Raw genomic sequence first — 12,604 nt, 5'->3', positions numbered from 1 at the left:
AGTAGATTCCAGTTAGGCAGTTACTCCACATTGTTGGAGTTGGAGATGAGTCACGCCAAACACTTATCCCAGAAACAATTAGTGGACATTCTAATTTTCAATTCAAAATTTATAGACTTTGTTTACCTTGGTTTGGTTTCATTGGCACCATTTTACTTGGACAATTGGATACTAGTTTCTGCCCCCTTTGTTATTTTATGCTTAAATTAAATCAGAATGGGTCAAAGCACTCTCTGACAAATAAGTTACTTTTTTACAAAACCTGACAAATGGAGATTTTTTTTCTAAGGATGACAAATGGAAATAAAGCTTAGAATATAGTAAGTGGGAATTGATTCTCTCCAAAAAAAAAAATATATTTTTGGGTATTTTTAAAATTAAATCTCACTTTTAAACTTTTCTATATCCTATTAAAAACTCTTCTACTTCATTTTAGGTCCTGGGTCCTGTAAGTTTCACGTTTGTTTCAGATAGGTCCTTTAAGTTTCTAAGGTTTCAGATAGGTCCTTTAAGTTTCGAGTTTGTTTCGGATAGGTCCTTTAAGTTTCTAAGGTTTCAGATAGGTTCTTTAAGTTTTGAGTTTGTTTCGAGTTTGGCTTAACGGACAGATAAATTTTGGCTTAACAGAGGTTGTAGAAAGGACCTATCTGAAACAAACTCAAAACTTAAAGGACCTATCTGAAACCTTAGAAACTTATAGGACCTATCCGAAACAAACTCGAAACTTAAAAGAGCTATCTGAAACCTTAGAAACTTAAAGGATCTATCTGAAACAAACATGAAACTTAAAGGACCCCGGGAGGTATTTGGTCCTTCATTTTATTTTAATGACTACATTCCACTCTTCTCTTATGTCAATAGGTAAAATCCATTTTGAATAATATGTTAATATGTTCAATATATATTTGTAGTAAAAAATTGAATTTGGATTCTCTCAAGTTGGAATCCCAAATCAATTAGATACCACTTAAATAGTTTTAAGATGCATAACTCAATTAAATTTAATGTTGAGATCCACGACATAGACCCCTCATGTTATATTTAAACACTAGAGGATTCAAATTTAAGAAGAACAAAAAAAATCCCCTTTCCTCCATTGCTTACTAAATTTTAAATTGTAACAGAAAAATACTAGAGTTTAAATTACTACTTTACTAATTGCTGTTGAATCTGGTTTGATCTGTCAAGAGTGTGGTGTCACTATTAATCAAACGCCCCAAATTTGTCTTCAATAAGCAAGGCCTTAGCTCAAACAATGTTATTTGGACACGCAAAACGGGTCATATTAGCCAATAAGTTAAATAAATATATTTTTGTTTTATGAGTTATAAATACGTGTTATAAGCTCCAAAATTGACTTTGTCAAACAACCTCTAAATATATGATGTTGATGTTGCATTGTGTGGGAAAAATATTTTTCTTACTCTAATCTTTTCTAACTTAACAAAAATTTCAAATTTAAATTCGAATTTTAGACATGCAAAACGTTAAAATTGTTAGGAGAATTTGCTCCCATCTAAGTGTCACAATATTTAAGTGATGCAGTTGCGTTAGGATTTCAAATTCAAATTCGAATTTTAGACATACAAAACGTTAAAATTGTTAGGAGAATTTGCTCCCATCTAGGTGTCACAATATTTAAGTGATGCAGTTGCGTTAGGATTGTTTACACACAAAAATAGTAGGCATGTGGTTATGAAATCATCTTCACTTGGGATTGAATAATGAAAAAAGAGCATTTATGGTACCATGACATCTCAACAAACATATGACTCCCCCATTTCTTACGGGAAAAATGATTTGAGTCGGTGATAGTGGCAGGCTACATATTATGATCCATAATGCTTCATTACTTGTCATCCATAAATTTAAGAGACCCCTCATCCATTGATAGTGCATACATCATCAATACAAGCATCAAGATTTAAAGTGGCTTGACTTATAAGCTTCAAATCATGTACATTTATAAGAATGTTGTGTGTTTCTAAAGTTATTATATTTTAATAAGTGTACGTAAATTTGTTACTACTACTATTTTGAATGGCTTTTCTAGGAGGATAAAGCAAATTCTTGACTCTAGGATTGAGTTATTTAACTTAGTCAAATAAAACTACAATATGATAAGGATTTCTCAAGGCAAAAGTAAAAAGTAAAAGGTTTGATTATACTTTTTAGATAATCATATGGACATACTCAATATGCTTCTGTCCAGCCCCTTGTTTCATACTTTAATTTAAAACTATGGGGGAAGCAAGAAAAGGTGAAAGGTATAAAAGGAACAATCTGTCTTTATAATAATAATGCATAGAGAGAACATAAAAAGTTAAAAACATCAAGAGAACATGATCTATATTTACCCTACGGATGTACATAAGTAAATAATGTATGCGTTGCCTCATTTCTTTCCATTTTGGAGAATGAAAGTAATTTGGAGATAAATAATTAATTAAAGATTTTAATAATTACATATAAAAATACTAATTGATAAATCTAAATATATTTCACTACGGATAAAACTTACATAACGGTAAACAACAGTATTTAAAAGGGTATGAAAAAACAGCTTTTTTTAAAGATAAAAAAGTCTCCCTGTGAAAAACAGTGAGAACGACACTTATATACTACATCTAGGTTTAGTATTTTTACTATATTTGAGTCCAAACTATATTAAATTAAATAAATATTTACAAGACTTTGTTTATGGGTGTTGGAGTGGTCACACACAATTGGGTTTGGTCACACACATAGTTTTTTCTTTCTTTCTTTACTTTTTCTATTTTCTCTCTCTTCTCTCTTCTCTCTCTTCTCTCCCATTTATTTGGTTGTGACCACACAATGGGATTTGGTCTCTGGTCCACACAAATATTTTCCGTTGGAGTGTTCACTTGTTTTTTTATCTAGCTATCTAATAGTGCATGTGTCTATTATCATTTTTTTAGCAAATATTATAATTATTATTGTTAGTATAAGAATTAACTACAACCTGAAGTTGATATGATGAGATTATTAAAAAGAGAAATGGAGATGACAACCAACTTTATTGATAAATAGTGGTGTGCAGTTAAATACTGCTCAATCATAAGGTTCCTAGTAAACAGTTTATTATGTGCTGATCATATATCCACTAATAACTATATGTGGGGTTGTACACACCACTTTTCCTAATTTTTCTTTTTCTTAGAAGATCTCAACTTGTATTTTTGTTCTTCTTTTTCCCTGTTCCTTTAGTTGGCACACAATTGAATTCTTTTGATAAAGCAATGGAAACTCAAAGCAAAGAGGCGGGGTCTGAAATTACTTATAATAATCAAGGCCTTTTAATTTAGAAAAATGCTAACAAATGTTCTTAAGACATTTTTTTAAGCATCTAAAAGTAGTAAGTAATTTTTATATTGAAATTTGTAATTATGATTTTTACATATATTTAATTTCTATTTTCGTGACAAAATTTCTTTTTGTAAGTTCCTTAAATATTGTTCTTATGACATTTGTTAGCAAGACCCTTTAATTTATGAGTAATACTATATAGTATCAAACAAATTATGATTTACGTGGATAGATAAAGACAAAATATTTTAAAATTAATTGTGTGAGATGATAAATTGATGATTTCTTATTAAATGACATGATAAGTTGTATGCATGCTTATTAAACTCATAGCTAAAATGTTTAAATATTCTTCAAATACCTAAACTATTTGATTTAAAAAAAAATTTGATTGCTAACAAAAACAAATGTAATCAGATCACTGAAGTAATATATTTTTTATAATTAAATTCTATGTTACACCATGATTGCTCTTTTTTTTTGGCTGTATACTAATGAAATATTTGAATCGGGGGACTGAATTGATTTCTATTTTTTAATGAATGATTAAAGAAATTAAATACTATTTTTAAAAATTTGAAGGACTAATTTGACTCACTATTACAATTTAAATGACTAGAGTACTTGTTTTCTCGAATATTACTACTACCTTAGTACATTTGGTTTGTTTTTTGAAGTAAATATCTACACGAAATTGCGTGAATACAAAGTGTCTGTAATTCCAAAAACAGTTACAAAGTATGACAAGTTGCGTGACTAAGGTGCTATCACCAATTCATTGGAAAAGAGTAACTTATATACTAAGAAAGGCATGAAGGAGATACATTTTGTCCAACATACTTGCGTAACTTATACTACACTAAGTTGGCACCATATTATGTAAAAATTTAACCATATTGATTTGCTCATATAAACTATTGATTTACATTTTAACCTTTTTTTTCCCTTAACTCTTTGATTTCAATAGGAAGGGATTCAGTGACATAAATAAAAATATCTCATGAAGAGATTATAGATTTCGACTCATTTTCTTATCATTGTAGTAGACTTTTCGATGTTCATAAATCCTAACTCATAAAAATATCGAAATGATTAGGTTACATTTTATGGAACCTGCTATACCACACCACAACGTTAAATTTCTCCAATGGAGAGTGAAAAACGAGTTCATCATTCGATAAAACTCACTTGAATATCTTCGTTGGAGAGACTATAGTGTATTGTGTGCAACATTTTATCCAAACACTTCCAAGACATAGGAGGAGCTAGTGTGAATGTGATCGAAAGCTTGCATCTTTTATTATTTTTTCCTCCTAACTTTCTCTACCCTCTTTTTCCTTTATTCTTTTGACTTTGAGTAAAGCTACATTAGTATCATCAAGTTTTTTATTTTGACAGATAACTACTATCATTAGGTTGTACCAATATATTAATGAAATATGCCATCAAATTTCTCCGAAACACTTGTTAAAGAATCAAATAAAATACATTTATCTTAAAATTTATGTAGTCAATCTTTTAAAAATATAAAAAAAATTATTTATTTTGTTTTTCAATTAATATCTCATGAGAACTAGTTAGCAATTTCAGTTTAATTTTGATGCACCTAACATATTGTCAATAACTTTAATAATTTGACGATTATAATTGATTAAAATTATTCATCGATATAAATCAAATCCATAAAAAAATTATTTACTTTACCGTACTATTATATCGAATATCTTGATCTTGCTCTCAACCGTTACAGTTGTGTGTGTGAGTTTCTGATAAAAAAAAAAAAAAAAAAACCATTATCTGAACAGTGAGCAGCCAAGAGAATGAGGTACAAAGTCCGCGCGCACCGGAGACTCAAGAGAAAGTGGCAGCAGGGTACCCCACACAACAACATCAGTACTGATGAAGTTACCAAATTGTGTTATGTGTCATTTAATGCAAACAAAATAACTTGGTTTGTGTGCTTAAATCTTAATCACATTCTTGTCTCTTTCATTATTATTATTACTACCATACCATCCACTAGCCAATAACTATTAACTAAGTGGTATGGCTATCATTGGTTTTTGAAAAATTTTACATATTTTTACTATTACTACTACTTATACTTATTTTGCTTCGTTTTTAAACTTCCAAGTTATTCTGGTTTTGTTTTGTTTCTGTTTTCATTCTTTTGCAAATAGCAAAATGAGTTCTGAAGAAAATAAACATGTCACTGAGGATCATGAACATGATGATGATGATACTTCTTGCAGAAGAACAGTTTCTCTTCCTCCTGTTATTCACAAGGTACTTTGTTTCAACTTTTTTTCCTTCTTCTCTTTGTTTTGGTTCTTTTGGAGTGATGATGTTTCTTCTTACTAAGGTTCTTTAAGGTTTGTGTTTTTTTTGTTGCTATGTCTATAGTAGACATGTTCCACCAACACTCAAACCAATCCTTATGGTGGTGGAGTTTGCTTTTCTGGGATTTTGTTTTATAATGAATAGTATCCTTTTGTTGGTTTTCAAATTTTAATATTATTTTGTAATTTGTTTTCCAAAAAATTTGGAGCTTTTGATCTATTTTTGTTTCCTTTACTTTGAATTATGCAGTTGAAAAGATTTTTAACTTTGTATTAGCTAGAAGACCAAATTACCAATCTAAAATGAATCATCTCTAGCTGATATTTGTTATCAACGATCAGTGGTTTGAATTTCTGACAGTATATTTGATTCTTTGATTTTTAATTCATTTGGTAAATGTGTCTTCACGCAGATATTTAATCTATAAGAATATATTTTTGCATTGTTTTATTCATTCATTACATAAATACCATTATGTCAAAAACTATAGTACTTTGTCGGTATAGATGAATGGGAGAATCTGCTTGCTGAGAAAACAGATAAAATTAGTTGGCCACTTTTAATCAGTTCAATTGTATTGTAGTTTGGTTAATTTTGAGTAAAAAATCATTTTAGTCCTTGAATGTATGAGACGGTTATCAAAATTACACAAACATACTTGAATGTATCTTTTAATAGTCAATTTGGTTCTCGTATGTGTCTTTCATCGGTTAGTTTAGTCATAAGATGTGTTTTCTGTTAGTTTCATGGCAAGTGAAGTTACGAACAGAAGACACACTCGCTGACAATTTTGTAATTTTGATACATTCGAGAACTGTAGCGACACCACCTCACATATTTAGTGATTAAAATGACGGTTTACTCGGTGAATTTCAAGATAACTATGATTTTGTTATGCAGCTAAATTATATTTTATTGCTTGCATCACTTATTGTGTCTATTTCATTTTGTATTTATAGGATGATGATGATTCAATGGGTATAACTGAAGAAACATCACATGTTCCTCCCAGGAAGAAACAAAATCTTCTCCTAGAAATACCATCAAGAACACCAGAAGAGTGTTCAGAAGATTTTGTTGCAATCAAAATGCCAATGACACCAAGTCCTACTCCAGCTCCTACTCCCAAGAGAGTGAATTTTCTTATGACTTCTCGCTCGGTCGATGCTCCGACAAATAACTCTCCTGGATCTGCAACACCAAAAAGCAAATCATCCATAAGAAAGATGCTGCCAAAATTGAGTTTCAGGTATAGGACACCGGCAGATATTGAGAAGGCGAATACACCAACTCGGGAAGTTTCCTCTTCAAGCACTCGAGAAAAGCCTTTAATATCAAGATCATTGTCGCTTGGTAAAATATTTACTCCTAGGATGAAAAGAACTTCATCATTGCCATTAGGAGAAATTGGACATTCAAACCCTGAATCTACTCATGGTGGAAATGGAAGTGTTGGTGGTCTTCTCAGTGTATGATTTGCTTCCAACTTATCTTACGAAAATAATAATGTTACCATCATTTTAACTTGTTGGTTTCTTTTGCAGAAAAAAGAGACTCGGCGAAAGATAGCGCGTTCTCTTTCAATGCCTGCCAATAACAGCAAGGACAAAAGTATAAGGAGGATGGATTCTTTTTTTCGCGTTGTTCCTTCTACTCCTCGAGTAAAGGAAGGAAATGAATTGTTGAAGACGTCCCCGCCAAAGGATACTGGTATAGTATATATCTCATTATTAACACTTGCATCCACATTCATGAAAAATGGAAGAATTTTATTTTCAAATGTTTTCTTGGTTCAGAAATCAAAGATGATGATGATGATGGTGAAGATATACCTGAAGAAGAGGCGGTGTGTAGAATCTGTCTGGTTGAATTATGTGAAGGAGGTGAGACCTTCAAGTTGGAATGTAGCTGTAAAGGTGAACTTGCTTTGGCTCACAAAGAATGTGCTATTAAATGGTTTAGTATAAAGGGTAACAAGACATGTGATGTCTGCAAAACGGAGGTTACAAACCTTCCTGTCACTCTATTACGGATCCAAAGTGTTCGAAATCGGAATGGTGGATTCAGTCGAGCTCAGCCTGAAGATGTAAACGGGTACAGGCATGTCGACTTTTGTTTCAGAAAAGTTTATACTAGTTTTGTATGATAAACATGGATTTGGCTTGTGTGCAGTGTAACTGCACGCAGTCAGCCACATCTGGATCGTGTGATCAGACTTCAAGTTCGGTATGTTAGATTTTAGACCGTCTAATCCAGATATGGCTGACTGTGTGCAGTGACGGGGTTGTAACTTCACACAACCCAAATCCAATAAAGATCTTTTCTGATTTCCAATGAATGAGTGAGTTATGGCTATATGCTTCGATTAGGAGCTTCATGGATATCATAAAATCCTCAAGAATCATGAACCATTTTATTTGTCTGCTCAATTTTGTAGGGTTTGGCAAGAAGTTCCGGTGCTTGTCATTGTTAGCATGTTGGCCTATTTTTGTTTTCTTGAGCAATTGTTGGTAAGAAACAATTCTCCAACAATGAACTGTCAAATTTTGAAATTTTCTTAGAAGTCTAGTACAAAAATAGCTTCTGCTTTTCTTAAAAATCTCTAAATTATTGAATACCAAAGTAGCTTCTGATTTTATCTTTTTTGTAGGTGACGAAAATGGGAACTGGTGCAATTGCCATATCTCTTCCATTTTCCTGTGTATTAGGCCTGCTCTCCTCCATGACATCATCAACCATGGGTAGGTTTGCAACACATTGATAATATTATCAATTTACTTTTTAAGAGAACTCATCATCCATTTTGAATTTATTTATAATAGTAGATCAGTCGAAGTCAGTTGGTCATGTGCGTAATAGATTCAAACCATTGCAACTTTTGTATATCATGGTATACATGCAAGTTGTATCTCGATTCAATACTAAATTGAATCCAATTGATACATGTGATTATACTTAATCTTGCTAATTTCAATATTTTCATGATGCTAATGCTAAGTTGAGCTTCACTCATTCATGCCACAACCCTGACATTATTTTGTTTAAATTTGTGTCCAGTGAGGAGCAGGTTCATATGGATTTATGCATCCTTCCAGTTTGCTCTGGTGGTTCTCTTCGCGCATATATTTTACTCCTTGGTAACCGCTTTCTTCGTGAACTATATTCTTATTACTTGTACTTTTCATTTGAGAAAAAGATTGATAATGCTCATCTTGAATCCTAATTCAATCAGACAAATCCCGATTCGTTCTAACGAATAAGTATCTAAACTTACATGTACTTTTCACTTGAGAAAAATCCCTACATAGAGAAACATTAGAATCCTGATTTCTGATTTTTTAAGATATTTGTCACTTGCAGGTTCATGTGCAAGCAGTTCTGTCAATCCTTCTTGCAACATTTGCTGGTTTCGGTGTAGTAATGAGTGGAAGTTCTATGCTTGTGGAGTTTTTCAGATGGAGAAGGAGATGGCAGGCTTCATTAGAGCAACAGCATGGCCCTCTACCGATGACACAAGCAGGACAACAGCCTCGAACAGTAACAACGCCACGTTCAGGCCAATCCAACCACAATCAATCTATAGTGCAAAATCAACGAGACTCAAATCAAAGCTGAATTGATAGTATTTGCTTCTCATGACAAAGCTAGTGCCTGCATAACTTATTGTGTATAGGGTAGGGAATTTAACTTTAATCACACATCTATATGGGACTTCATTGTACAGCTTATGAATATAGCTTCTCTTGCTATGGAATTTCTGTTTGCTTATTTGTACTGATCTATGAAGCACGGATACAGACACGGACATTGGACACGACACGCTGACATTGCAAATAATTTGAGAAAATCACATAATTCAGTGAAATTATGTGTCGGTGTCATGTTTGTGTCAGACGTGACACGTGTCCGACACCGGGACACATCTAATCCGATGAGTGTTTGTGCTTCATAGGTACTGATGGATATTTCAGCACATGAAAACCAGAAGGGTTTTTGGCTTTCTTTTTTGTAGGCTTGGGTGTGACACAATGATTTTGCTTTAGGTCAAAGTGAGAGTGAAGGGTTGAGGAAATGTGTTTATTAGGTTGTGTTAGAGTTTGATCATTGATGAGCATGCCAAATGCAATATGTAGTTACTTTACTTACATGGAGATGTATTTCCTTCTATTTTCTAGGACTAGAGCAGATTTTCCACATCTTCAATTTGGAGTGCTGCTTATGGAGGAATCACTGAAAATTATAACACGTTACAATTTAATTATTTGGATGCAATATGTAGTTACTTTACTTACATGAAGGTGTTTCTGTGTTTAATAGCGATAAGTTACCAACAAATGTAATTACATTCAATCACTTACATTTCCTTAACCTTGTTTAGTTACACGATGGGATTTCCATTTGAAGCTACAAATACTAGCTTCTCAAAATCACGGCAAAAATGTGGTGGAATAAAACCAAAACCAAACACGCTATAATATTATTACAAGTGTTTGCTTGTCAGTATCATATTTGGTGTTGTTTTGTGCTGCGTTTCATTGATGACGAGACCATTGCCTAACTTATGTGACACATTGAGTTTGCCATATTTTATCACCAAGATAAAGAAGATTGCTTTTTATTCAAGCTGACACTGAATTGTGCTGTAAGCTTTATCTAATATGCTTTTCCCTTTATGTTGGGGAGAATAAAAAATTCGTGTCTGCAATCCATAGTGACAAATTGGTTTGTTTTTTGTTACACGAATGAATGTGGACCAGAAAAGCAGACTATGATAAGTTTCTTTGAATTAAAATTATTGCTTTAAGCATTTTTTGCTGCCACTGCTGTAAGCATGTCTTGTGCTTTATGTGTAGTACTAGTGTATACTATATTTGGAAGATAGGAGGGGGAAAGGGAGGGGATCAAATTCCCTATAAACTGCTCCCCTTCAAAATGGAAGGATTGGTTTTATATTTTGATTTAAATGTCTTTTTATTTAATTGATTGATAATAAATATGATAAAGGTGTAAGAAGTTATTTTATCATTTTCTTTTAAAAATTAAAATTTCAAAAAATAATAATTCAAAATCATCTTTAAAAAAATAAATTTAAAATCTCTTCTCTCTATGAACCAAATACAAAACTTTTTTTTTTTGTACTTTTATCTTTCTTTTAATATAATTAGGGTGGAGCAGCAGGAGACCCTCTGCTCCCCATAATTTTTTGCCTAAAAAAATAAATACAAAACACTTTTAAAATCCTTTCTATCCCACTGTTGAACCAAAGATCTATTTCGATATTGTTTCAATAAAAAAAATCAAAGTAATGTTTGTAAGAATGACTTAATTTAATATTAATATATAAATTTTTTAGGTTAAGTTATATATATTTTTTTGGCTAAATTACACCATAAATCTTTTAAATTATTTAATTGTAATAAATTGGTCATTTAAGTTTTTTTCCGTATCCTTACATCCTTTAAGTTATTTAATTGTAACAAGTTAGTCCTTCAAGTATTTTTCGTAATGTATAGGTTCTTTAAGTTATTTAATTGTAACTTTTATGCTCCAAATAACTTACATTTTTAAGATCTAAAATACCTCAAATTGTTACGGTTAAATAACTTCCTAATTGGTAAAAAAAAAATTTAAAGATCAACTTATTATAATTAATTGACATAAAAGACCTAAGTCATAAAAACTTAAAGGACTCTAGTGTTATTTAGTTTTTTTTAGGGGAGGTTAAGTTATATTTTTATGACCGAAAAGTTAATCCATATTTTTTTTTTGTTACAAAAAAGTTAATCCATATTATTAGTAGTCAAACCTAGAGTACAAATATTTTTTTTTTTTATGAGCAAATTGGTGGCTAAGTTAATTTTTCAGGTATCTTCTCCTTAAAACTCCTTCAATGATTTTTTTTAGAAGTAAAACTCTTTCAATAGTAGAATGATCACGATGTACTTTGAATGACTTTTACTGTTATGATATAAAAAAATATTGAAAAAAATCTTCTCCTTATTGCATATGTTAGCATTTTTATTTTTATCTTGCATATATTGTGCACTGAAAATAAATGAATGATTTTTACTATTCTGATATAAGAAAATAAAAAAAATTAAATAGTGTATACCACTGTCAATTGAACGAGTTTTGGTTTACCTTTATAAAAAAAAACTTTGGATTTAACTTTGTAATTTAAAAAGGGTTAATGAAGTAAATGGTCCCTATAAATATTCAGAATTTTGTTTTTAGTCCCTACAAAATAAAATCACACTTTTTAGTCCTTATAAAATTTTCCATCAACATTTTTAGTCCTTATAAAATTTTCCATCAGCATTTTTAGTCCTTATAAAATTTTCCATCAGCATTTTTAGTCCTTATAAAATTTTTCGATCAGCATTTTTAGTCCCTAAAAAGTGTGATTTTATTTTGTAGGGACTAAAAACAAAACTGTGAATATTTATAGGGACTAAAAACTTAATTAACCCATTTAAAAATGGGTTTGGACATTTATTACATCAAATTTTAAAATTAAGAAAATATTTCTTCAAAAAAATTAAGAAAATATTTGAGCAAGTTTGTTTATAGATAGAGTACGCCTAAAAAAGAGTACGCAAGGTCCTCGTAAGCTTAACTCAGTTGATATGGACAATGCATGAAATATGCAAGGTTTGGAGTTCGAATCCCGACCACAGAAAAAAAGAGTACGACAAAACTTGTACAAATGAATACGACAAAACTTGTACAAATGCAAAACTCGTACAAATGACGTGTGGGTAAACACCAATCGGTAAACACCAATCAACTTTAAAAAAAAAAAAAAAAAAAAAACTGTTACTTTTTTTTTTCAAAATCAGTTTTTTTTTATCCGAAACGTGCTTGGAAGTTACTATCAGAGGAAAAATTCGGGATTGACAACAACAATAACAATAACAGGTTTTTTTTTTCCTGACTT

The 12,604-nt window shown here is 31.2% G+C and overlaps 1 protein-coding gene across 10 annotated transcripts; it reads left to right on the top strand.

Annotated features, from left to right (window-relative positions):
- Positions 1 to 5,127: 5,127 nt before the first annotated feature.
- LOC146930423 (RING/U-box superfamily protein) lies at positions 5,128 to 9,958 on the top strand. 10 transcript variants are annotated; one of them, XR_015006366.1, is made up of 10 exons: positions 5,191 to 5,278; positions 5,508 to 5,613; positions 6,627 to 7,136; positions 7,212 to 7,377; positions 7,464 to 7,761; positions 8,105 to 8,177; positions 8,318 to 8,408; positions 8,725 to 8,804; positions 9,028 to 9,341; positions 9,843 to 9,958. XR_015006366.1 is itself a non-coding variant. In XM_085701957.1 (9 exons), the coding sequence occupies exons 1-9, from the start codon at positions 5,148 to 5,150 to the stop codon at positions 9,280 to 9,282; spliced, it is 1,710 nt and encodes a 569-aa protein (XP_085558083.1). In that variant the 5' UTR covers positions 5,128 to 5,147; the 3' UTR covers positions 9,283 to 9,958. The 10 variants fall into 10 exon arrangements, 5 of the variants coding, with proteins under 5 accessions (XP_085558083.1, XP_085558081.1, XP_085558086.1 ...); XR_015006365.1 differs by having other exon boundaries at positions 7,464 to 7,767; XR_015006368.1 differs by having other exon boundaries at positions 5,191 to 5,371; positions 7,464 to 7,767.
- The last annotated feature ends 2,646 nt before the right edge of the window (positions 9,959 to 12,604 follow it).

The sequence above is a fragment of the Medicago sativa genome, chromosome 4, assembly GCF_051527215.1.
Source record: "Medicago sativa cultivar Bolivia chromosome 4, Bolivia_mono, whole genome shotgun sequence".
NCBI lineage: Eukaryota > Viridiplantae > Streptophyta > Magnoliopsida > Fabales > Fabaceae > Medicago > Medicago sativa.
Note: the sequence above shows the minus strand (reverse complement) of the source record. Positions and strands in the feature narration are given on the sequence as shown.

Excerpts from the sequence above, each read along its gene's own strand:
- LOC146930423 (XM_085701955.1), top strand. The coding sequence starts at position 5,148 with ATGAGGTACAAAGTCCGCGCGCACCGGAGACTCAAGAGAAAGTGGCAG. Across the intron at positions 7,137-7,211 it reads GTGTTGGTGGTCTTCTCAGT|AAAAAAGAGACTCGGCGAAA; the intron begins GTATGATTTGCT and ends TTTCTTTTGCAG. Across the intron at positions 8,178-8,317 it reads GTTTTCTTGAGCAATTGTTG|GTGACGAAAATGGGAACTGG; the intron begins GTAAGAAACAAT and ends TCTTTTTTGTAG.